This window comes from Ursus arctos, unplaced genomic scaffold, assembly GCF_023065955.2.
Source record: "Ursus arctos isolate Adak ecotype North America unplaced genomic scaffold, UrsArc2.0 scaffold_4, whole genome shotgun sequence".
Lineage (NCBI taxonomy): Eukaryota > Metazoa > Chordata > Mammalia > Carnivora > Ursidae > Ursus > Ursus arctos.
Window position 1 is genome coordinate 51,707,213 of NW_026623056.1, and position 25,443 is coordinate 51,732,655.

General features: G+C 42.6%; 2 protein-coding genes across 13 annotated transcripts in view; one reads left to right on the forward strand and one right to left on the reverse strand.

Moving 5' to 3' along the window:
* RIOX2 (ribosomal oxygenase 2) overlaps positions 1 to 21,284 on the forward strand; it is a 40,047-nt gene extending 18,763 nt beyond the window's left edge. For 4 of the 11 annotated variants that reach the window (XR_006408737.3, XR_008957403.1, XR_006408738.3 and 1 more), the window contains exons 6-12: positions 90 to 192; positions 597 to 765; positions 2,551 to 2,639; positions 3,879 to 3,965; positions 4,406 to 4,555; positions 13,111 to 13,232; positions 14,337 to 21,284. Coding sequence is in view for 4 of the 11 variants with exons in the window: in XM_048214855.2 (XP_048070812.1) it covers positions 90 to 192; positions 597 to 765; positions 2,551 to 2,639; positions 3,879 to 3,965; positions 4,406 to 4,555; positions 14,337 to 14,369 (631 nt within the window). In the remaining 7 variants the exon portion in view is untranslated. Of the gene's footprint in view, positions 1 to 89; positions 193 to 596; positions 766 to 2,550; positions 2,640 to 3,878; positions 3,966 to 4,405; positions 4,855 to 13,110; positions 13,233 to 14,336 lie in introns of those variants that run through there. The other 7 variants (XM_048214855.2, XM_057306909.1, XM_048214857.2 and 4 more) reach the window with 5 other exon arrangements.
* The window catches only part of CRYBG3 (crystallin beta-gamma domain containing 3), a 105,731-nt gene continuing 85,067 nt past the window's right edge, over positions 4,780 to 25,443 (reverse strand). For both annotated transcript variants that reach the window (XM_026491664.4, XM_026491674.4), the window contains exons 18-22: positions 15,650 to 15,789; positions 12,846 to 12,969; positions 8,430 to 8,588; positions 7,222 to 7,381; positions 4,780 to 6,470 (exon numbers count right to left, since the gene is read on the reverse strand). In XM_026491664.4, coding sequence (XP_026347449.1) covers positions 6,382 to 6,470; positions 7,222 to 7,381; positions 8,430 to 8,588; positions 12,846 to 12,969; positions 15,650 to 15,789 — 672 coding nt within the window. In that variant the 3' untranslated portion in view covers positions 4,780 to 6,381. The remainder of the gene's footprint in view (positions 6,471 to 7,221; positions 7,382 to 8,429; positions 8,589 to 12,845; positions 12,970 to 15,649; positions 15,790 to 25,443) is intronic.

Below are 25,443 nucleotides of genomic sequence, written 5' to 3' on the forward strand. Positions count from 1 at the left end.
TGTAGTGTGTGGCTTTGGGATTGACTAGTAATCAGTGTTTTATGTAGATTCTGTGGGTGTTGACTCTTCTTTCTTGGTGCATGTTTCAGTTCATGGGGAGATTTCCTTTTGGACACCATTTCGGGGCTTGTATTTGATACTGCAAAGGAAGATCTGGAGTTCCGGGCTGGCATACCCCGGCAGCTGCTCCTGGTAAGGAGTAAAGGCTTGGGGGGTCAGGGGGACAGTGGCAGCCCAGGCCAGCGGAAGCTGTGGCCTGCCTCCTGGGGACCCCAGGATCCTTCTTCCCACCAGAGTCAAGTCTCCTCCTGGGCTGACTGCAGGGCTGCATGGTTTGCAGAGGACCGTGGCGCTGCACGTTATGTGGGACCCGAAGAGCCAAGGGTGTTGTGCAGACAGCCCTCTTTCCATATGCCGCCGTGGCGGTAGCACTAAGTCACGTGGCCAGGAGAGTCATAGATTCGGCACACAGGCTCACGTAGGAGCGACCCGCTGGAGATGCTGGCTGCTTATGCCCCGTGTACCGCTCTGGAGACCAGGACCTGAGCGGGAAGTCCTGGTGGACTTTGGGCCAGGACTCACTTCTGTGTTTCCAGCAGGTGGACGCCACGGCTGTTGCGACGAGATTAAGTGCCTTTCTGAGGACCCTTGCTGACCGGCTGGAGGGCACCAAAGAGCTGCTTTCAGCTGACATGAAGAAGGATTTTGTTATGAACAGACTCCCCCCTTACTGTATGGGAGACCGAGCAGAGCTTTCAGTGCCAGGTGGGATACTTTGAGCCTTTCCTGGATGGGCTCCTCTTTGGGCAGATGGAGAGTAAGCAGCATTTTAGAATTAAGGTGGACCTAGATCTATCTTTAGCATGTTATGTTTGCATGAGACATGCTGTAGCTTAGGGATCCTGCATCTCACAAGTCTTTTGCAAAGAACTTGCATCCCAGCATGATGGGGAGAAAGCCCCATTGTGGGTAAGAAGTATGTATATTTAGGGCACTCTGGTATTCACCATCTTGAAGTTTTAAGACCTTGAACACTGAAATAATTCCAACAACATTAACTCAGGGATGGGTAAAATGTTGCCATCAGCAGGTGAAATGTAAGAATGCCCAAGGTTGTCACTAATCTTCCCCGAGTCCAAAGTGATTATTTTGTGACCAGTTTAGGCTACAAATGACCTAACACTTGTGGATAGATGGTGATAGCAGACCATCAATACCACACTCCTGCAGTGGGACAAGTGAATTTAGGACTTGTTGCAACAGGGAGGACCACACACTCTGCTGGGAGTTGTGGGGCATCTCAGAGATCAGAGTGTTGGAAGGATTTATAGGGTTTGGGCCTGAGTTAGGTGATTTTTCAGGAGGGCTAAGAAAGCAGGGCTTTGTTCTAGGATGGATGCTGTCAGAAAATAAGGAGTCTGACTGGGTCTCCTGTAGGCAGGAGTGAAATTGCAATTAGTAAGGCAGGAGCAATCTCTCCAATCAGCAGGATAGGGGCCATTTGGTCATTTTTGAGGTTTGGACAGTGTTCTTGCTTTTGCCAGAGTTCTGACATGATGTTGGAGTGGTCTTGTTTTTCTCTTGCCCTCTCACAGAGCGGCCTTGTTGAATGTTGGTGTTCTGTGGAGTTGTCTGTGTTCAACAGAACACCGAGCCATGGCGGTGAGTGCCAGGCCAGCTGTCCGGCTGCTTTTCTCCTTCTGTCAAGTTGAGAGGATTATTTTTACTAATGTTTATAAAAGTCTTCTTTCTCATGGTTGAGACCCACTGAAATAGACAATCTATAAGGTCGCCTTTAACATTGATTCTGCTTATAATTTTAGTTATCATCTTTGGGGGAAGTTTAGAATTAGTTTTTGCACCTATCCAAAATAGCAAATTTTTACCAGCATTTATTTCAGTCTTTAGTAGAACAGTTTTCTGAATATCAGCTTATGGCACAGAATATCTTATCTGAACCCTTCCCTGTCTTAGCCGTTAAGAGTCCGTAACATTATGTTCCCTCAAGACACTTTCTTCAACCAGATGACCCTGTTAAGGCTAGTCTGTTTCTAGTGGCTACTTTTTTATGAAGTTAAATCCAACTTGGAAAAGACTGTTTTTTTCCTGCGAGCTTTATTAGGTGGCTTTCATGACACTGTGCTTGACCTACATGGATGGAGTCAGTTGCTAGGATTACACAACTAGTCACTGGTGAGATGGTGCGGTTTGAACTCAGGTAGTCCGTACTTCCGGGCTCCACGTGGAACCTGGGGAGCGAGTGTTGTGTGCAGAAGGCACGGCGGGGCTGTCTGTTGGGACAGCTGCTCTGCTTGCATGGCATGGTTTAGACCTATCGAACGTACTTACCAACATCTGTTGTTACTGATCTGTTACACGTCTACACTGTAAGAATGAGCTCCATAAGGATGTGAACTGTACTTCGGTATCATTATAAGCCTGGGGTCAGTCAGTACTTGAGTTGGAGGGTACCCCACATTTGGATTCACCACACACAACTTTGAGCCTGGGTTTCCTCTAGTGAAGGCTTTCTCCCTCTGGGTCTTCTAGGTGGACCGTTACCAAGGTTGGACAGCACAGTGAGACTGCAGTTTAAAGACCACACCGTCCTCACAGTAGGGCCGGATCAGGATCAATCTGTGAGTATCCAGAGGGGAGGTTTCCTCTCCTCTCCGGACATTTCCATCACAGGCCTCAAGTTATCAAACTAACAAATGGCTCCTACCTGTTCTCCTTAGTGCCCTGACTTTACATCAGAGGATGCCCAGATCTCACTATGCCCAAGATGCCTGCCTGTTGGGCATCTGAGGCTTGTCCTCATCCCCACAGACCCCTCCTTCATTTCCCTCATGGGATGATGGACACCTGGTCTCTGCCTCCTGGTTCAGGCCATACTGCCCTTGCTCAGACAACTGCAGGCCCTTCCTTGTTCATGCACCTCCCTGTACCTCGCCCAGTCTGTCATTATATATGGTTTTGTTGATGTTCTATCTTCTCCATGATCTAGAAGAAAATTATATTCCATAACCTTGCCACCTAGCCCCATGGTTCCTAAAACTGGCTTACTGGAAAACTTTTAGAAATTATAAAGTCCCAGGCTTCATCTGGTCTGGGTTAGAGCCTCTGTATTTATTACTAAAGCTCCCTGTACAATCCTAAGGACCTGGGGAACTATTCCCTGCCCTGTGGCTTCACCGTCTTCCTTCTAGTCAGCTGTCTTGGGAGGTACTCTGTGAATGGTTGGAGGGGCTGAGAGTTGGGGGCAGCTAGATGTGTCCATAAGCAGACTGTCGTGGCCATCAGGGACTGACCTGGAGAGGCCTGGTTTATAATATACATAGAAAACCTCAAAAGTACACACTCTCTTGTATTTCTCTCTAAAAAAAATCCTAGTAATCCTTACCTAAGAGGTGACAAGGACTGAGTGAGGGTTCTCACTCAGGGTCACTTGTATGGACAGGGAAGTAGACAATTTGGGAGGCTTCTATAACGAAGTTTTGATAGATCCCACAGTTGGTATTTCTCAAGCGGTAATATTCACTCCATGGTGGTCATACATTTCCAGCTTATAACTGGGAATGAATGTCATATATGGATATGCCCAGTGCTGGCTGGGCTAAATGAAACTTGTTTCATTGATAAGCTGATATGTAAGTGGTTGCTTTTTCATTAAGTCACGTTTCTGATGTTGCTCTACGAGCTACACTCTATTTAAAAAAAAAAGACCAGTGCCTATCTGCTACATACAAACAGTAATCTGAGGGATATATAGTTTGTGTGTATATATATCCTAACTTTGTGCCACAAAGATTCTTCGTGTTGAACCTTGTATTGACCTCAATATTGTGTTGTTGACAACTTAACTCTTACCTTTTAAGGATGAAACTCAGGAAAAGATGGTTTACATCTATCATTCCTTGAAGAATAGGAGAGAGACACACATGATGGGAAATGAGGACACAGAGGTCTGTTCCAACCTAAAATGTCTTTCCTGTGATTTGGTGATGGCTGGGAAGAATGTGTTACCTTTGATTTATGGGTGATGTGCTTTCTTATGACTGCAGCATGGGCCTAATGTTTCACACAATTGCCAGAGCCCTTGCACGGGGATGATTAAGTCAGACAGTTCTGTGATATACGTACACATACACCAGCTTTAAAAGCTACAAGCTGGGGCCTGTAGCCTTGTAGGAAATGTGTCATGTAATAAATATGAAGCATTTCAAACGACTAATTTCTTAGGATAGAAACGAGGAGACCTTTCGTGAAGTCTTACGTTGTTATATGGGAATTGGCAAATTAAGTTATCTAGTTGTAAGGGTATCAAAAATACTGAGAACTGTATAAGTTTTTAGGAAAATACCACTTTAGTATTTTTTATCTGACTAAATTTATCCTCTTTCAGTCCCATGGGCTTCGCTTTCCTTTATCACATTTGGATGCACTGAAGCAAATTTGGGGCCACTCAGCGATTCCTGTCAAGGACCTGAGACTGACTACAAATGAGGAGAAGGAAAACCTGGTGTTATCCCTCTGGACAGAATGCTTAATCCAGGTACTCTAGTGCCTTTCCAGAATCAGGGTGTACCGTCTCACAGACACACACATGCGGAAGGAAGAGCAACGATTCATGTGTTGCTTTGAGTCCGCTGACTGGGAATGGTCCTACAGCGGCTTTCCTTACCTGTGCTTCTAACAACACGACCCTACCTGTTTCCGGGAGTTAGGCACACGGAAGAAAGAATGGCCGACTAAGTGTCTCAGAAAGTAACAAAACCGTACTTTTGACAGCCTCATTTAATCCAGTGTGGTAGAAAAGGCACAACTCCAATAAATGTATCATTGAAATTTAAATGTCGTTACCTGGCTTTGTCTTTGTTCTTTGGAAGAAACAACTTCTTTAAAGAGCCTCATCATTGGCTCTACAAAAATCTTTTAAACAATTAACACAAAGAAAAAAAAATTTAAATTGGTTTTTTACAATGAAAATATATATACTTTTGTGTATACACAACCCCCTCCCCCCATTAGAATAAAGTTACCCCGATAACGTAAGTTTCGTTAAATACTGCCACACTAATGAGGGGCGCTCACATCTATGGGCACATGCGAGTTTTACAGATGCTGCTTCAAAGATGACAAAGAGCCTGAGATTGAAGGGGAAAAATTCAGTATTTACATGGAAAGACCAAGTCTCTATAAAAAATGCTCAAAATAGTGGGTCTTTGTGTTTAAACAATTCACTGTTATTTTACATTCTAAAGTGCTTATAGGTTGATATTTAAAAATATCATTGGAGTATTTAATCTTTATATAAAAATAGAGGAGCAGACAGTTTTCTGCTTTCTGGTAAAAGTTTGGGATGAAGGGAACAGTTGTCTCAAATTTAAAACCAACTCAGAAGGGAAAAATACTTAAGAATTATATAATTTTTAAAGGTGGTAATGATTACTTGATATCCTACCTGATTTTGCTTGAAAAACGGAGTTTTCAGCCATTTCATTAAGTAAAATAGTCAAGGCTCGAATACTATTTGGTTTTAATTTAAACATTTGAAATTTCCCTTTACTACTTCAGGCAGACAAAGAATAATTTGACTAAACACTCCTTGAGGGCGGATCAGGCAAAATCTAGGGTGAGGTCTCAGCACCAGGACAGGTGACCACTGGCTTAGAGTCTCGTCACCCGGGAGAGCATCTGTTAGTAAAGAAAGAGAGCAAGGACGGTCACCAGTTATTTGTGCTTTTTTAGTTTGGCCACAGAAAATACGCCAGTACTCGAGCCTTTTTCTCTAACAAAGCCGAGGTCCTTCCCTGGGGTCAGTTACAAGTATGAAGACGTACGGTACTTCAGTTATAAAAGCCTCAGTAGAGAAGAACCTTTAAGGCTTATCTAATACAGCAGCTTAATAGGAAGGTCTATTAAATATGTTTTCAGGCATTGCTAAAAAATTTATTCTTCTTGCAAAAGGATGACTTGACCTAAAGGAATTTGTTTCCCTGTGCTTAGCACTCACACACCCATCTCCTAGGATATTAACAGCTAATAAAGGCTGACAGAGTCACCAGTGTCCTATAATGGCTACCAGGAATAGGACCGAAGTCTGGCGGACAGGAGAGAGAACACACTTGAGGGACTTGCTCACCAAAAAACTGGAGACCAAGCAGGACTAGAACCTTTCGCAGATATCAGAACGTGCTTTTTACAGGAACACGAAACAACTGGCAAGAATACTTGAGTGTTTCCATGGTTAAGAGCAATGGTCTTGGAAGCTGGGAGAAAACTTCATTCTGCTCATGCAGGAGCGTGAGGACAAGTAGCTTCCTTTCCAAGGGACGTGAGGTTCCTTCTTCGCTCCTTCTAGAGATGCTGCAGATTCTCTCACAATATTTCAATGTCCCATTTCTGTGTTTCTTCTCCCTCCAGGGCTTGATTTACAATTACATGAGTCTTGTCATAATAATTTCCTCCTAAAATAGGAATTCCAAAAGAAAAGATTATTTGTTCACACGGGTGCTAAACAGTGTTCAGCCCACTGTGTGGCGGATTAAGACTTCATTTCCAAAGCAGCCTGAAGCGGGAAGCTGAGTTTAAGTAAGCTTAGCTATGATTAACCTCAAATCAGACCTCAGTAGGACTCAGACTGAAAAACTAAGAGGTAGAACAGTCGACTGCAAAAGCCGTGCGCCCAGCAACGCGATTCAGAAGAGCAAAGTGCTTGGAGAGAGCTCGGGCTGAATGTCGGGCACTGTTTCTGTTTCCACACGGACAGCGGCTGTGACTAAGCCACTTAAACCAAAGCCCAGACCTTGCTCAATTCCAAAACAAGTTTAAACGATAACTGCCATCAATTTTAAGTGAGGGCTTTTAAGGACTACAGCAATTCATGGCAAAAAGAGGTTTCTTTCTAAGAAATGGAACATTTTATGGCTGATGAAACTTTAAATTTAGAATTGTTCTCAAAGATCATGTAGCACGTGAGAATTTTACAACTGTCCTAATGAACAAAACCCCTCTCAGACTTTGTCCTTAGGCCTTTCCTGCTTGATCCAAGTAGCTGTTTTGTTCATTAAAACAGCATATCTTTTTTCAAGAGTAAGTAGAAATGACTTAATATTTTTTGCGCATCAGGATTTCTTTTCCCCAGGAGGAGGAGGAGGAGGTTTGGAATTTAAAATTCTATCCAGGGACACAAAACGTTGGGTTTCTTCAAAGGCCCACCTTTAACATCTAGGACAAGCTGATCACTGAGATAGGAGCTGATGGTTCCGTTTCTGTTCAGCCTCCACTTCTGCCGGAACTGTCCGTGTTCAGTCCACAGAGCCACCTTAGCCCCGGGGGTGTCCCGGCCTCCAATCACATCAAGGCACGTGTCACTGGCCTACAGGTTAGGAAGCAGATTGGCAGTACTGTGTTAGCTCCAATCAAGTGAACTGGGTCCCTTTACATGACTCTGATCTAAACGAGAAGACTATAGAGCATAGTTACAATTTCACCAACTGCTCGGTTGTGTTTAGGGCTGCGGGGAGGAGATGGTACAGACCAGACCCACTGAAGCAGAGGTCTGTCTGTTAAAGGACACCTGCGTCTAACAGATGGTCAATGAAGGTTTGCTGAATTACAGTGAAACGTTCAGTCTCTGTTAGCATAAATCTATCAGGTGGACCTTGGTTTTGTTTTTGTTTTTTTTTTAAAGCAGGCTCCACACCCACTGGGGCTTGAACTCAGGACCCTGCAATCAAGACCTGAGCAGAAATCAAAAGTCGGATGCTTAACTGACTGAGCCACCCAGGCGCCCCTGAGCTTGGTTTTCTTATAAAAGTATCGGGTGATGTGCCAGAGAGCCAAACAATAATTAAAGTGCTTTTCATTTTTGTTGATGAGAAAAAAGTGGATAATCCATTGGTGACATAATAGAACTGGTGTTCTAGTCCCCAGAACATCATTGTAATGGAGGCGTCACAAAGAAATGGAAGCTTTATTTTCCAAGCTTTCTCCAATAACAACTTCCTGTACTACTACTTCACTGGGAACTTTGAAAGTTTCAAGATGTTTAGAATCACAAAGACAGCGGATTTTATCTGGGCCGCAGAGTAAGGAATGTGTCACAAGAGCACAATGTCTAGCTGGATCCAGTGAGTTGTCTGTCACTGGATTTTAAACATCATTTAGGCAAGTCATACCATGTGATAAGCTTAGTTTTTACTTTCAAATAGAAATGTAATTTTCTAGATGAAAACATTCTCTGAGTCCATTTCACTTAAAAGCTTTAGTAATATACATGGCAGTATTTATATAATCATACAACAAACTGTTTCTAGGAAGCTGCATTATTTTATAATGCCGTTTGATTTGGCAAGATTCTGGCTTCCAAAAGAAAAAAAAAAGGCCAAAAGGTGGGGCACGGTGTCCGTGGAGGGTCTGCTCACCTTGGATTTAAAGAGTCCCCGACAGTAGTGCCAGATCTGGGTAGTCTTCCCGCTGTAGGGAGAAACGCACACGGATGTGGCCCTTGTGTCAGCAACGTTGCCAGTGACCGTCAGGTACTCATCCTGGGCCCGGTTCTTTATTCTGATGTACACTGCAGGCTAGCACAGGGGAGAAACAGCCATTCAGGAGAAGGACCTGTGAACCTGGAAATCAGTTCCAGAGAAGGCAGGCTTCGAGGCAAGGGGTGAGGGGATCTAGCCTGTTTCACTCTTCCTCCCTTTAGCCAGTATGTGTGCTTTACTGCTTTTCTATTGACAGACCTTAGGCCACTGAGCACAGAGGTTACGTTGTACAATAATCTCTATTATACTTTTCTGAAAAATGCCCTTTTGGAAGGGGAAGAGGGAATAGTTTCATCTACTGGAATGCCATGTGGCAAGGGGTGGTGCGGCGTTCTGGACTTGCGGAGTTTCATTCAGGAAGCACTGTGTCCTAGCTGTGCTGGGGGAAGAAGGGGACGAGCAGGACGGCAAGATACAGCACACCCACCAGGCTCTCACAACCACCTAGCAAACGCTGCAGTCCTCACACACGCTGTTTGAGCTATGGCTAAGTGCCACATGCCTGCTCTGGGAGGTCTTGAAACCCCACGCTAAGCCGAGGGCCTGAGCAGCTGCGGTAATGTCGGTCTACATTTATGCTTTGTAGACCTCTACACTAATTCAAGGGAAGAGACTGCGTATGTGTAATCGCTACGGAGGTATTCAAAACTTGGGTAACAAAGAACGTTACCCCTGGGCTTGAAATACATACCCAAAGTTTACAAATAAAATATTAAATCGAGACTTGCCTCTAAGAATAATAGTTAATATTTATTGAGCCTCTAATGATAGTAGTTAATATTTATTGAGAGCATAGTGTATGTTAAGCAGTGTGCTAAATGCTTTCTGGGCCACTGTATTATCTAAGTTAATAACCAGAAGAACCCTTTAAGTAAGGCCAATCATGACCTGACTTTTACCAAGTTAACACATGTGGAGAAGCCGGGTCAGCCTGCAACAAAACCATTCCTCTTAACCAGGACGCTCTAAGTAAGGTCTGCTGAAATATACTAGTTACCCTCAGACATGTAGGGAGGAGACCAAGTCTGAAGGTGGCAGTGTGAATTAAAGTCCAACAATGAAAGGACACTGCATAGGATGGAAACTCCCCAGAAACCATTCTTTCAGCCTTAAGCTTCCAGTCGTCATGAAATAAAATACAGGACATTCAGCATCCCCACCCCGGGTCATATGTTGGCATCCCAATCAGAACTTTGCTAAATAACTACAATAAACGATTTACTACGGAAGCACTGTCACGCTGAGAAATGTCAGTGCTAGGTAAGTGCAACAATGTATCGTGGTAAGCCCCCCATATTCTACTACTTTGAAACTTAGATCAACAGGAAGCCAGCTGAATTTTGGTACACTGTTGCCATGTCTGGCTTTTCTAAGGAAATCATTTTGGGACAAATGTTTATCTGGTAATTTAAAGCAGGTAAAAAAGACCTCTACTAGGCAAAATGTTTTAAATGTTTCAAAGCACTACTTCCACATTCATAATGCAACAGTAATGTACTTAAATATCTGTGACTGATAGTAAGTCTATATAATTCTGTAAGTCTCCCACTGCAATTATTAATTTCTTGAGGCTTCAGTACATCTTTATTAGTTTCCTTACCTTGAATGTAGAAGAAAACGGGTGTGACCTTCACAGAGGACAGAGTTTCAATTATGTTAGGACCAAACATCACAGTTTTAATCAATTAACTGAAGTAAAGTACTAATTACCCTTATTACACACTTGTAGTCTGACTCTTCTGTAATTATACTTTAAAATACTGGTATGCATTATAAGTGCCTTAGTGACTTCCTAATTCCCAAACTGAAAGAGGATAGCATTTTAATTATTACTGAATTTCCAAACAAGAATATGAACTACAGCAGTACTAGTAGCCTTACCAAAAAGGAAATGACCCATAATACTGTTTTAGGAACCCAGAATTCCTTTGCTGGGTTTTAAAGCTGTGGTGTAAATAAACAAAGGCAAAATAATCTATAAAAATATTATTTTAAAATAAAATGTTAAGCCAGAGTAGGAATCAGATAGTTTCTACATCACAATGCAGAATAACAATGTTAATTGTCAAAAAAACTTATGTAATATTAGAAGCTGTTGTTGTAGCTATCCTGACCCTGAACAATCACAGAGACATCCTTCCCCAGCAAGCAACCACTTTTCAGAAGTGGGGGAAATATTCTCAGCGTCCAGCTTGGCTTCTGAAGTTCCTAACGGCATTATTATATAGTAGGTAAAAGCTGACCTGAATTCCCACTTCTGCCTTGCTTTTTTCCATGGCTTTTCAGTGGGATTACCCATCATCCCATGTGACAGGAGTGAGGAATAAGCAATACGTGAAGGTCATGAAATCCTGTGCTATGACCTCTGCCAGGAAAGCCAGCTAAAGCTTAGTACCCTCAGAAGAGCACCTCTGGTTCTCCCAAGGGACACTCTGAGTAACGAACTTTCAAAATAAATGTGTTACCATAGTAATAATATAAGCCAGATGTTGTGTCAGACTTTCTATACATTTTTCTTATTTAATCCTCACAGCAATACTGAGACGTAAGCAATGCGATCCCTGTTTCACCAGGGAAATCTGAGGTGCCAGGAGGTAAAGTGACTCACCCAGAGTCACACTGCTCACAAGGGGCAGAGCTAGGGTTTGAACCAACAGAACCAAAGAGCGGTGGGCATGAACATGGTGTACAAGTGTGTGTGTGTGTGTGTGTGTGTGTGTGTGTGTGTGTGTGAGAAAAGGGCGGCAAGACCAATCAGGGTAATTCCTTATTGGCTACTATTTATTTAACACTTAACAGGTCCAACCTGAACCTCAGAGCCTTAGCTCTTACATCCACTCTGCTACCCGCAGCTCAGGGCCTGGAATATATGGGGCCGCTCCGTAAATCCTGATCTCATTTTAGAGGAAAGTAGAGTGTGGTTGCTCAACACAAATTTTAGAAAATAAATCTGGGTTCAAATCCTGGTTCTGACACTTGGATGACTTTTGCCGGTCTGCTTTTACCTCTGTGACCCGGGTTTTCCCCTGGAACATGGGGATAGCAACTCCTACCTTAAAGGGCTGGTGGTGAAATCAAGTGAGAAATGCTTTTAATGAGAATTTAAATGGCATTCCACAGACCATTGCGCCCGCCAGCCAGGCTTGGGTTTCTCACCTGTGACACCTTCCACTACTCCGTACACGATGCTCACACTTCCCTTCTGTAAACCAGGCATTGCCTGTGGCCTTTTGATGGTCATACACTGTTTTGCATTTTGTGGTACCAATGTGAGTTGGACTTGTTTTACCCAATAAACATGTAAGCTCCGATAAGGCAGAGACCATGTCTATCCCTTAAATCTTCCACAGTTCTTAGCCTCATATCAAACATCCATTCAATCCATTTATACATTCGTTCCTTCATTAAAGAAACAGTCCCTGAATTCTTACAATGTGCCGGATGTTGTGCTAGATACTAGGGGCAGAGCTATAAGCAAAATGTGCACAGCCCCCGCCTTCCCGGGGCTCGCAGCAGAGCGAGAACGTGCCCAGTCCAACCACAACTGCATGGTTACACACCTCATGCAGCGACTTTGTAGGAAAATAACCAGGTCTTTTAGGATCTAATTTAGACTGGGAGAGAGGGTGAAAGAGGCATCCTGGAAGATCGAACACTTAAATTAGAGGGATGAGTAGAATTAGCCAGGCAAAGAATGAGGGAAGAAACTTCCAGACAGAGGGCACAGCCTGTGTTAAGAGCCTGAGTAGGAAAGCGCTTTGCACGCTGGTGACTGTGTCATGGCCCCACTTGATTGAGGATACCACCAGTGAGAGAAGAGGCTGGAAGCAGCAAGGGGGTCAGAGCACACAGGCACATCGATGAGATCAGATCGTATCCCAAAAGGGTACGGGGAGCTTTTGAACAGAAGACCAACAAGTAGTAAGTGGGTAATGAAGACCAAGATCTATCCTGAGTCTTATGTAAGTAGAGGAAAAAACCCAAATACTTAGAAAGTAGAACTAGGGCAGACGGAGTTCATTGTTTTCTTTGCTTTCCACAGAGCTTATGATACTCATTTTTCCATGAAAAGTCAGAGGTCAATAAGACTTTGGACTCAAAGCTAAAATCCAACATCGACCTTAGATACAACTTAATGAATTGGTTAGTGTCTCTAAGATTCCTCATTCTAATTGGAGCCCCCTGTAACATAAATGTCAAACTAAATGGTCCATATTTCAGAGGCTATGGTTCATGACATTTATACTAGAAAATTAAGCTATTTTGGATCTTACCGTTCTTTTTTCTCCTTACCTGCTTCATAGGACGGAGGGAACCAATTGTTTTCCATCCACTGAATACTGTCCAATTGGGGATCTCATTAGGCTCAAGGAAGATTTGTCTTCCTAAGAAATTGGATCCTTCATAAGCTATCCACCTATATAAGAGCAAGGGGGAAAACAGGGTACTTAAAAAGCAAAACCTTATCAAAATTGCCTTCTTTTATACAAGGTTCATTCTTTAACATTTTTATGTTTATTGATTTTTTTTTTTTTTTTTTTTTTTTTTTTTTTTTAAGGAAAAGAAGTGTAACGAAATGGCAGGAAGAGCTAGGTGAAAGTCCACTGTACTGGGGCTCAGAAGATTTGCATTCCCATTAGGATTCCGGTTTCTAACCTGCTAAAACAAGGTTCCCGCCAGGTCTAAAATTCTGTTTCTTTGATAATGCTGTCTTTTTTCATAACAGTTTAACCTTCGCAGACAGACCATAACCTCTCACTGTTTCCAGTTACACAACACGAGTTCACGCTGCCACTCCTGGGCTCATCCTCCCAGGCATTTTAGGGCCTCTCTAGGTGGCTCCAGTGACCTCCTCCTATCGTTTCTCCAAGGCCACCATGGACAGCCTCAAATTATCCACAGAAATCCCGTCTTGCTTCAAGGCCCAGGCTCTTTCGCAAATCCTTCTCCATAGCCTTGGGGCCTTCGACTCGGGCCAAGTCAGAGCATGTCCCTGCGCACAGGGCCCTGAGGCGAGTCTGAAGCCTGTCTAGCCGCCCGGCGCCGCATCCATTCCTTTACCCCCGGCACCAGCTGCGTTCACTCCGCAATGGCGCCCTGAATAGTTGTGACGGACACAGGATGGCCAACAAACCGAAAACACCATCTGGACCTTTACAGAGAAAGTTTGCCGAGCCCTGATTAGGTGGTTATCAAGCTGCAGGGGAATAAGCTGGGATTGCCAAGAGGATGTGAAATTCTCAGGACTCCGGGTCACCACAAACAGTGCTTTCAGAGCGGATGTGTGGAAGCCAGGGTAGCTACCTTGCTTGGTTCAGACAGAGTACCCTGCTCCCCATAATCAAGATGAGGCTTGGCCTGGTTTCTCATGGATGGATGAGAGGACAGATGGCCTTCCCTCTACCCCTTCCTGCCTACACAAATCTGAGCCAGCAGACTGGTGCCGGGTTAGGACAGCGTTACCGTGGAGATGCTTACCTACCTCTCCAGCTGTGTAGACAACAGGCAGGGAAATTTCAGCTATAAGACCTAGGCAACACTTTAATAAACTACACCTCCCTCTATATTAATCTCAATGAATTCCACAGCCGAAAAGCATTAAAGCTTGACCCTCATTATAATCACAAATCAGAGATGTGGGATAATATGGGGATTAAACAAAACAAAACTTGTCACTGAGGGTAGCTGGCTGTGCATTAAGTCATATTCTGAGCCATCTGTAGCCTAAGAAAATCTTTTGACAGCCTTCCCTATTCCTTACTCTGTGTTCCCATTCTCTTACAGAGAATCCAGGCCGGGGAGAGTGTAGGTGGATAACATGCTGAAGATAAGAAATAATGTCAAGGTAAAACAGTACCAGTTTTCTACAAAAGACTGAAATGAGCTGGTAAGAAATTACAACAGGTGAGTCAGTAATTATCAGTAAGTCTGTAATTATCACATAAGAATATAAAGAAAAGCATAAAAATGCCGTGAAAGTCCTGTACCACATGTCGATCTCAATTCTAAAAGACTTAGTTAAGTGGTAAATAATATACTGGTATATGGTATGAGAATTATTATGCTTAGAGAGAGTAAGTCAATTTATGTTTAAGAAACACCAATGTCAAATGCTCTAAAGAAGAAAAATTAAATTGCTATACATGTGAATAATTCAAAAGCCATTTATTAAAATAGTTGACTTATTTTTCAAATCAATTTATATTCTTGGCTCTCTCTTACGTTAACCCCAGATATTCACACAAGCAGAGCTATCACACAATTTAAAAATCATAAGAAATAAAAACAATCATCTTTACATTAATCATCGAGAGCTATGTGTGTTCTTTTAGTTGACTTTTGGTACCAAAACAGCAACAGTACAGGAGGAGGGAAGGCTTCCGTGCCCGCGCTCTAGAAATGCCCTGAGAGGCAGATCTCCCAGGAGGCCTTCGAGCCCTAACCTCAGGGCCCCTCGCTGGCAGGCCTCTTACCATTTTTGTTCTAAATTAATATTCAAGTTCATACCTAATGTATATATCCATAATTGTTCATATCTTTTTGTAAAGTAGTCTCCCAAACTGTGTAAGTGTAGGCCCCACACACCCCGGATCCACCCCAACAACCTACATGACCAGCAACGCTGGTGGGAGGGCTAGGTCCGCCAGGATCGTCGGCATGAAAATAAGTACCTGGAGCAAGAGCTCTAGAGCAAACAAGATGTCAAATCAAAGGACAACAGAACACTATCAGTCCTACGAACAGTCAGTTGTCTTGGGCAGGCAATGTTGTCAACCAAAGAAGTTACTGATTTCATTCGGTATCTCCCGCAAGGGAAGTGGGCTCAACTGATTAAGGTCATCTGGTACACCTACTCTAAGACGTATGCTCCGAAGGCACGGCAGCCCTTCTGTCCCAGACCACGGCATGCCACTACCTACTGGACGTGGTCCACGGTCTTACCTTAGTGAAACAGAAACAACTATTATTCATTGAGAGAGTTCAGGAGTAACAGTGTCTTCAGATCACACAACAGCAGCAGTGGGGAAAGAAAAAGCCACCGTGCAACTCCCCTAAAACAGTGACTGAACAAGGCCAAGCCCCTGTCCCATACTTACAGTCCACTTTTTACCCAGACAGACTGGGTGTAGAAGTGCAGGTCCTTGTTCAGAACAGAGTTCACAGCCTCTTCTAGATGTAACTCTCTTCCCTCACAGTGCTCCAGAGCAAAGAGGCTAATGGAGGGTTCTTCAAAAACCTAAGAGCACAAAAAAACAAAAGCATCACCATGCATGGTGACCCCACTTCAGTGACCTCCTGTCAGAATCATTGGGTACACTCTGGATCCACCGTACCCTCGAACATATACAGTTTACTGCTCTACCCTCTGACGACATTAGAGTCAAAACTTGCACCGGTGAGATTAAAATCTATTCATAAATTTTGTTCACTTTTTTTGTAAGTTAAAACTGAAGTTCCAGAATAGCAATCTTAATCTCATAATGAAAATGGACACTTGGTTCCAATTAAGGTCCGGCTGTGCTGGGATATGGACATCGTGGTCCTGCCAGTGCTTTCCGCTGGCAACCGAATAAGCGTGGGATGGAATGGCACCCTCGTTCCCCCAGAAAGCCACAGGCGCAGTCACTGAGAATGCAACACGTGATGACTCTAAGCTCTTAAAAACATTCCTACGAGGAAGAAAAAGTTATTTTTAAAATTTAACAGCAACAAAAAGCCAGAATGCACAGGGACAGGAGTGATTTCTACAATAGAAGTTAGTATTCCCCAACCCCTTGTGTCAAAGAACAGAATCACTTTTGCTCTTTTTCATTCTTTGGTATCTGCAAGACCCCATGCTAGAAGATTTTTCAGGGATGAGAGGACAAAGCAAGGCACCATTCCTTGTGTTCGGGGCATTAGTAACTAAATTAGGACAAGTGCACAGACATGGAAATGGAATCCAGGGTAGAAAAGGATATGCCCTGTGAGAGTACTCAGAATCTAGAAGACTCGCTTCTTTTCAGCACAAGGGAGGGAGCAGGAATTGGGCAAGCTTCATGGATGTGGATGTTGCGGTATGTGAGCTCAGTCTTCAAGGAGGCAATGGGTTTGGACAGACCCAGAGAGAATGGAGAGAAGGCACTCTGTACAAAGGAAGGGAGACAGAAATGCCTGGAACATGTTAAGGGAATGACAAGCAGACCCATTTGGCCAGAATCAAGTCCGTCAGAAAACAGTGTCAGCTGCCCCCACTGTTTGCTATGGGGTATTGAATTGTCTGCTTCCCCCTGCCACTGACGGGGCACAGACAGATTTACTGCCAACGGGGAGTCTTTGGGACTTTTGGAAAGGGGCCTAGGAATGGGCTAAAGTGTCTGTAAGTGGTACATAAGAAGCAGAGCACTAGCAGTAGGGACTGTGGATGTTCAAAGAACAGGAAATAAACAACTGAGAGCAAAATGAATTATGAAAGCATTATTCTTTGCAGCAGTGTTTAGAGTAACGAAGGATGGGAAAGGACTTAAATGTCCATCAGAAGGAGACTAGCTAAATAAGTTACGGTACATTCACAGAGAAATACGGCTGTAAAAAAGAATGAGGAGTTCTTTATGAAAGATCTCCAGAATATACTCTTTAGAGGCCAATACACGGTGAAGAGCAGTGTGGAAGAACGTACTTCTTATGCTTCCACTTCGTAGAAAAGAAGGGAGAACTTACACACATGCGCATGTATACACACAATTTTATAAAAAAATAAATAAAGCCCATGAAACTACTCCGTGACTACCCGTCAGGAGGATAGGATCTGAGAAGATAAAAAACACAGTGAGAGCAACATTTTTGACTACATGCCTTTTGTACTTTCTGATTTTTGAATCATAAAAACATTTATTCAGAAATTTAAATTGGTGATTATTATGCACATTTTGCATGCATATGTGTGTTTTTTGTGTTTTTCTTTAAACGGACTTCAAGAAATCAGACAACATGAGTGAAGAAAAAAGAATGGAAATAAATGGAAGTATATGGCAAAAATCCTCTAGTCCAAAGGAAAAGAGAGCCAGACCTAAGGTGTATGTGTGTGGGGGGAAGGGTGGTGGAAGGTTAGCACAGGTGAATAAGGGATGGCCAGAAAACTATCACGGTGATGAAACAGATATGACAAGGCAAACACAGGGAATGAGTAAATACAGAACAAAACGTGAAAAGATGTGGCTGGGGCATGGTGGTATATTATATATGGGGAAATCTGGAAGCAAGACGTGCCCCAAAGCCAAGAACTTCTATTTAGGACTGAATGTTTTAATGCTGAGGTAGACACAGGATAATCTGAACCGAGTGTCCACCAAACACCGGACTGCCTGATGTGGAGTCGGGGGAACAGACCCAGTGTAGGCGTGGTAAGCGTGGGAACCCCCGCATCTGGGAAACAGGAGCCAGTCAGGCGGGGAAACGGAGGAGGCCACAACTGTGAGGGGTCGGGAGTACGCTAGGGGAGGGGAGCCCAAAGAGAAAAGACCACAGAAGTCGAGGGGAAAGGAAAGGATAAGGAAGAGTTGTCCACAGTGTCAAACACTCTCGCCAAGGTGGGGAAGGGGGCGGCTGTGACGAGGCTGCCGCGGGGGGCGATCAGGAGGCAGCTGGAAATCCGCAACAGAACTCTGAATGGCGCGGAGGAGGGGGGTGGAATCCAGGTTGTAAGAATTGTAGCCTGGGTCCACGGGCTGTTTTTCAGAGAACCTTGGGGAAGAGAAGGAGGGAAGTGGGCTAGTGGCGCCTGCCAGTGTGACAGCAGGGTGGGACGGAAAGAAGCTGACTACTGCAAGACAAGAGCGATGGTTCTAGGGACGAAGCGAGCGGTCCAATCCACTGTTCCCCATCAGTTCAGAACCTCTGACCGGAATCAGTCCATGAGGGGAAAGAGCACTCTGAAAGGATGAAATACAAGGAAAGAGAAAAAGAACGCCAAAGAAATTTCCAGATTTTTAAAGTGGGTAAATATATGAGTCATTTTCTCTTTACGTTACGTGGCAAAGGTTGCCTGCTGCTGAGGGAAGGTCTGAAGCACTGTCCGGCAGAACTGTCTGCAGGGAGGGAAACGCTGCGGATCTGTGTTCTTCCACGTGTGGCTCCCGATCATGTGACATGTGGCTTGTGTAGCCAAGGGACTGAATTTGTTCACTTTATGGAAGTAAATATTACATGTAAATATTCTAAATAAATATTAAATAACCACATGTGGCTAGTGCTATGGTGATGGAAAGTACAGACTTAGGGATTAGAGGATACCGGACAAAAATGTAACAATCACTGTGTGCAGTAAGACAATAAGGGAAGCATAAACAGGCTGCCCAGGAGCACTGATTTTCCTTCAGTAAACACCATAAACTGCGTCGGGAATAGAAATTCATCTCTAGTCACTGAGTGACCACAGGCAAGATTCGGCACCTCTTCTGCTGTCTGCGAAATAAAAATCGGAAGCATCCCAAGAGCTTATAGAGGAAACGTCCCTATAGGAGTCCAGAAGAGCAGGTCAGAAATGTGGCCAACGGCAGACTCTGAATTACCCACTAGAACGGGTGACTGAAGGTAGACAATCAAAATTCACAGATAAGCCCCTGACTTTATTGTTGGACTTTCTCCAACACCTTTACCCTTAAGCTTTAAAAGCAAACAAACAAAAACAAAATGCACTTCAGCTTACCGCTTTACACATCTGGTTGAGTTACTATAAGAAGGGCAGACAGGCAAGGAGCCCACACAGGGCTCACAGTCACCCATTAGCAACATTTTCCCTAGTAAAGAGTTCGCTGGGTGAACAGATGCCTGTATTAAAGGCATTTAAGACTTGCATAATGTAACTGTTTTAAACCCAAGAAGGAAAAAATTAAAAGCTTACTATGAGAATGTAATTTAAATGCTAAACATTATTCTAAGAAAAACAGGACCTGTGTACATTTTTCTTCCTCCTTTTGCAAAATGCCCATAAAGGCTTTTTTTAAAAGACTGCCATTATTACTCAAACTGCGTCAAATTCACTCCCCAATTTAAAGACGATCTGGCAATTGTGTGTCTAGAAATTTATCTTTAGGAAACAATGTAAAATTTGATGCAGGGGATCACAGAAAATGGGCTTTAAAATGATGCTGGGAGGAGACTGAGAACAAAATTATAGAAAATGACTGAGACAGCATTTTTTATGAGTATATATAAATCAGTAAAAAATACCCCACTGCTTCGTTAACAACAATGGGATCGTCATGTGGTCCGATCTGTCAGACTTTTCATCTGACTATTATTTCTAAGCTTAAAGGCATCCACCCTCTAGAGGTTTAATATATATTTAACTTGATCTTTCTCTATTTAAACTGTTTAAATTTAAATGGTTTTAGTTTATAAATACACTTAAATTTATAAACGCCCTTGATTTATAAATGTACTTACAGGTTAGGAAGGTCAACATAAGTGCTAATGTGGACGGGATGGTGGAGGGGGGCTGACAGGTAATTAGTCAGAAATAAAGAATGCTGAAGAACTATTTTAAAATCATATTTTTTCTGATACATTTTCCAGACATGAAAGTAGGAATATAAACTATTAATAGTCTTCAAAGCTGCGGACGACAGAATAATCTGAACTTTGCAAAGACAATAGGAAACACCAGAATTTAGCTACAATCTGAGCTCTATGAATGTCTTGGCCTCAGTCCGTATTAACTTAGAAGACAGCCAACCATTTGGGGCCAAAGGCTCTTCTTAGGTGTCAGCACTAACAGGACATTCCTGCTGGGTCAAGTCTAAGCCAGGCAAAGATCAGACACATTTTCTAAAAAGAGGACATGGTTAAAAAAGAAAAGGAATACTTGAACAAATTGTATAAAAGAACTTTTATATATATAAGAAAAAAATCCCTACATCATCTGTCCTCATCCCATCAACTAAAATACATTTTAAATGACAATACTAGTAATAACTAAGACATATAGCACCTTTCTGCATGCCAGGCATTATATATAAAAATATATATCCACAACTCCTTATCCCAAAAAGCTCTAAAACCTCCAATTTCTTTTCCTATTTCAATTGGCAACAAAACCTGACCTGAATAAGTGGAAGGCTACTTATAATATTTCTCCAATATGTGTGGCTATAAATATATTTGCTACAGTGATAGCAAGGAGTTTAATCATGAGGCGCTACCTAGAACCCTTTGGGAGTGTTTCCTTAAAGACTGTATGTGACCCATACCACTGTCTAAAAGGGGAAAAAATCCCAAATCCCAAAATACATTCAGATCAGGGGATTGTGAATTTATTCACTTATTTAATCCGTACAACTCCCACTGATGTGGGTGCTATTTTTATCCCCATTTTACAGATGAAGAATCAAGGCACAGGTGACACACAGCCGCGGAAGAGCGGGCATTTGAAGCTAGACAGCAGGACCTCAGCTGTGTTCCTCACTCCTACACTCCGGCTCTAACATATTCTAAATACCAGTGATTTTAATGCAGAATACTTCTGATTGGCATGTATGATTTTGTCTGGAGCACCTGACTCCAACTTGCTCAGCTGGGGAATATATATGACCCCTAGTCTTACCTCCCCTTTGGCTTAAAAAGTGCGTCAGCCATCTGAATTTGAAGTTCTGAGATCCTGGTGCGAGCACTCTGCTAGAAGGACTACATTTACATCAACGTATTTTTAATATAATTGGATAAATCTAACTAATTTTTGACTAAAAAAGAAAACCCTACAGATCTTTACTTTGGCAACTGTATAGTTCTTTGAGTTTCAAATCACCACCTCTATGGAAAAGATGCTGGCAGTTCCTCAGGATTACATTCATTGGTTAGACTCGAAGTATAACGTACATTTTCAAAATATTCAGCAATCAGCCACTGAAAACAGCCATACCCGTACAGCCCGACAACATCGCTTCATCTCAACTTTTCCAAATGAACCATGGCTAAAACACTAAGTACCAGTGAAAAGAATTAAAGAAAATAACCATAATGCATACCTCTAACACCACTCCACCCCACAGCAATACCAGTGCACCGGGAAAGAGGTATGTGAAATGATACAAATTTAACAGAAGGCTCATAAACCTCTCATAAGACTCTCATCTGGAATCTTTTAAGTTTGGCCCGTTACAAACAAAAACATACAACTTCCTTCAGCCTACCGAGTTCGTGGTAGTCCTGATGTTGCATAACAAACATTGGTTATTGTCTGTGAGCTGTTCTGCCACTGAGTGCTTGGCACGAGCTAAAGGCTGCACGTGTACGAGCTTGTTTAAACCCCACATTTTATGAGATGAGAAAGTTGAGACTTAGGGTAGTCGGAACACGCGCAGGGCCACTCAGCTAATAAGCAAGGGTCTGCCAGGCTCCTAGACCAGACTCTTCACCAGGGAACTCAAATCCTCCTCAGAGAACTGCTTTCATTTGGCTTAGAAAATCAGTTTCGTATGACCCAGCCATTACACTACTGGATATTTACCCCAAAGATACAGACGTAGTAAAGAGAAGGGCCATATGCACCCCAATGTTCATAGCGGCATTGTCCACAATAGCCAAATCGTGGAAGGAGCCGAGATGCCCTTCAACAGATGACTGGATTAAGAAGTTGTGGTCCATATATACAATGGAATATCACTCAGCTATCAGAAAGAACGAGTTCTCAACATTTGCTGCAACATGGACGGCAATGGAGGAGATAATGCTAAGTGAAATAAGTCAAGCAGAGAAAGACAATTATCATATGATTTCTCTCATCTATGGAACATAAGAACTAGGATGATCAGTAGGGGAAGAAAGGGATAAAGAAAGGGGGGGGTAATCAGAAGGGGGAATGAAACATGAGAGACTATGGATTATGAGAAACAAACTGAGGGCTTCAGAGGGGAGGGGGTGGGGGAATGGGATAGGTTGGTGATGGGTAGTAAGGAGGGCACGTATTGCATGGTGCACTGGGTGTTATACGCAACTAATGAATCATCGAACTTTACATCAAAAACCAGGGATGTACTGTATGGTGACTAACATAATAAAAAAACATTAAAAAAAAAAATCAGTTTCAAATTGTTTTTCTTTTCCCTTTAAAAAAAAGTTATGATACATTCTAAAAAGAATACATAGATAACTTATACCCAACACCCAAAACTAATAAATTTTATATTTGTATTGAATTTAATTAATACATAAAACATAACAGGTATAGCTGAATTTGAACCTCTCCTCCTCTGTAAAGGTAACCACTATGCTGAAGATGTGAATCCTTCCAGCTCGTATTTTTATACTTTACTAATGGTTATGCATCCTTTGTTTTTATTTATTTTTTTTAATTTATTTTTTTTTAAAGATTTTTTTATTTATTTATGTGACAGACAGCCAGCGAGAGAGGGAACACAGCAGGGGAGTGGGAGAGGAAGAAGCAGGCTCCCAGCAGAGGAGCCTGATGTGGGACTTGATCCCAGAACACTGGGATCACGCCCTGAGCTGAAGGCAGATGCTTAACGACTGCGCTACCCAGGCGCCCCATGCGTCCTTTGTTTTTAAATATCACTGAAATGTGTCTTACAATAACACCCTTTAGTAATACATGGATCTCACTTTTCATCCAACAGTGCTGCAACAAACATTCTTATGTCACCACCCTGCCCCATTAACTGACACTCCTTCCAAAAACTGTGTAAGAATAATCCCATTTCTTTGCCACCCAACCAAACCTTGGTGTTGTCAGGCATTCAAATGTCTGTATCTCAAGTAAGGTAATGTTACCTAATTATTGTTTTATTTTGCATTTACTTGATCACTAGGTGAGGTTTAGCATTTTTTGCATATCCTTAGCCATTTTTCTCTCTTCTAGGAACTGCCTATGTTTTGAAATAGCTTTTTCTTTTTCCTCAGTTGATTTCAAAGAGTTCTTTTTATATTCTGTACACTAAACCTTTGCAGGTTTTATAAGGGCTGCAAATATATTCTCCCAGTCTATGGCTTGCTGTGGTAGGCTGAATAATTAATATTCCCCCCACACCCACCCCGCACTCCAAACGTTCACATCCTAATCCCTGGAACCTGTAAATATGTTGTTACCTGATGTGGTAAAGGGGACTTTGCAGATGTGATTTAAGAATTAAAAATCTTGAGGTAGGGATTCTAGTCTGGACCATCCAAAGAGGCCTAATATAATCCCAAGGGTCCTCATAAGAGGAAGACAGCAGGGTCAGAGGACAGAGAAGCGGGGGTGATACACCTGGAAGAGAGACAGTGGCCATGAGCCAAGGAATGGTGAGGACCTTGAGAAGCTGGAAAAGGTAAGGAAACAGACTCTCCCCTTAGCATTTTCCAGAAGGAGTGCCGTCCTGCCAGCATCTTAATTTCACCACACTGAGACCGTTTAGACCTCTAGAACGGTAAGACAGTGTGTGGTTTTAAGCCACTAAGTCTGTGCTAATCTGTTACAGCAGCAACAGGAAAGGAACGTCCTTGCCTTTTACCTTTCTCCTATTGACCGGCACATTTTGTTTTAAACCCATCCTACTCCATTATCATTGAGTTTCCATATTTTCTTCTAAGTTTTAAAGCTTGCTTTTCACATTTAGATGGCCATAATCCATCTGGAACTTATTTTTGTGTTTGGAGTAAAGCAAGATTCTAACTCTGTCTTTTTCCGTGTAAAGAGCCAACTGTCCCAACACTGTTTAATAGCTCATGATATCCCCATTGTAATGCTGTTTCAGCCACCTTCCAATTACGTTATTCACGTAGGTCAGTTTCTATGCTCTCCTCCTCCGCTGTTCCGTTGTCTCCTTGCACCAGTCCCTACCATCTTAATTATTACTGCTCTAAGTGCAATATATACTTGGGAGGACAAATGATCCTGCCTGTTGTTCTTAAAAATTATCTTGGCTACTTTGGATCCTTGTGTTTTCCAAATCTAGGATAAGCTTGTCATGTTTTCCTATCCTACCGTAAAAAGACACTCTCCTAGAAAGACAAAAGATTCTGTAAGCATTTTGCCTGAAATTGTATTAATTTGGAGAGGACCGCAACTTCACGATACTAAATCTTCTCAATCTGTAAAAAGTTACATCTCTTCCTCTTTTATGCCCTTCAATAAAATCTTCTAAATAATTTTCCCCATAAAGGACTTACTTGCGCTGTATTAAGATTCTTAAACACCTTGTAGTTTAATTGGCATTTACCTTATATCCAGAAACTTTTTAAAACTTCATATTAACTCTGACAATTTATCTGTACATACTCTTGACAATTTTGTTTCTTCTTTATGTGTTTGTGTTTTGTTTTGTTGGTTTTAATCATATTCAAGTGGCTGGGGCTCCAGATTACTGTTGAATAGAAATGGTCATAGTAGAGACCTTTGTCTTCTGCCTGAATTTAAAGGGAAATGTTCAAATATCTCACTAGGAAGTGTGATGATTACTCTGTAGGGTTTTGCTGGCCTTCATTTTTAAAATGTACAAAAGAGTTCATACTATTAACTCAGTATAGATTCAGCTGAAAAGCTTAATAGTAACCAAACTCTTCTACACTTTATAGACTCATTGCTTCCTTCCATCCTGTGGCTGGACTGATAGTCTTCTGCTATTTAGAGCTGTGGCCCTTACTCAGCACCCTTGCACGGCCTTGCCAATTCTTATTCTACCTCTTAATATCACTTATGTCATCACAGTTACAATTTCATTTGAAGTTTTTCTACAGCCTCTTGTTACAACGTTTCTTTTGCTTTGCCTGCTGATAGCTGCCAGGATCGGATTATGACTTCAAAGGAGGCCAATGTCCATGCCAGGCCACCATGGACACACTACAGAATGCTGCTCGCATGGAAACGCAAGGAAAGCAGGTTACGCCACACATGATGAGGCCAATGCCTGAAGCATTT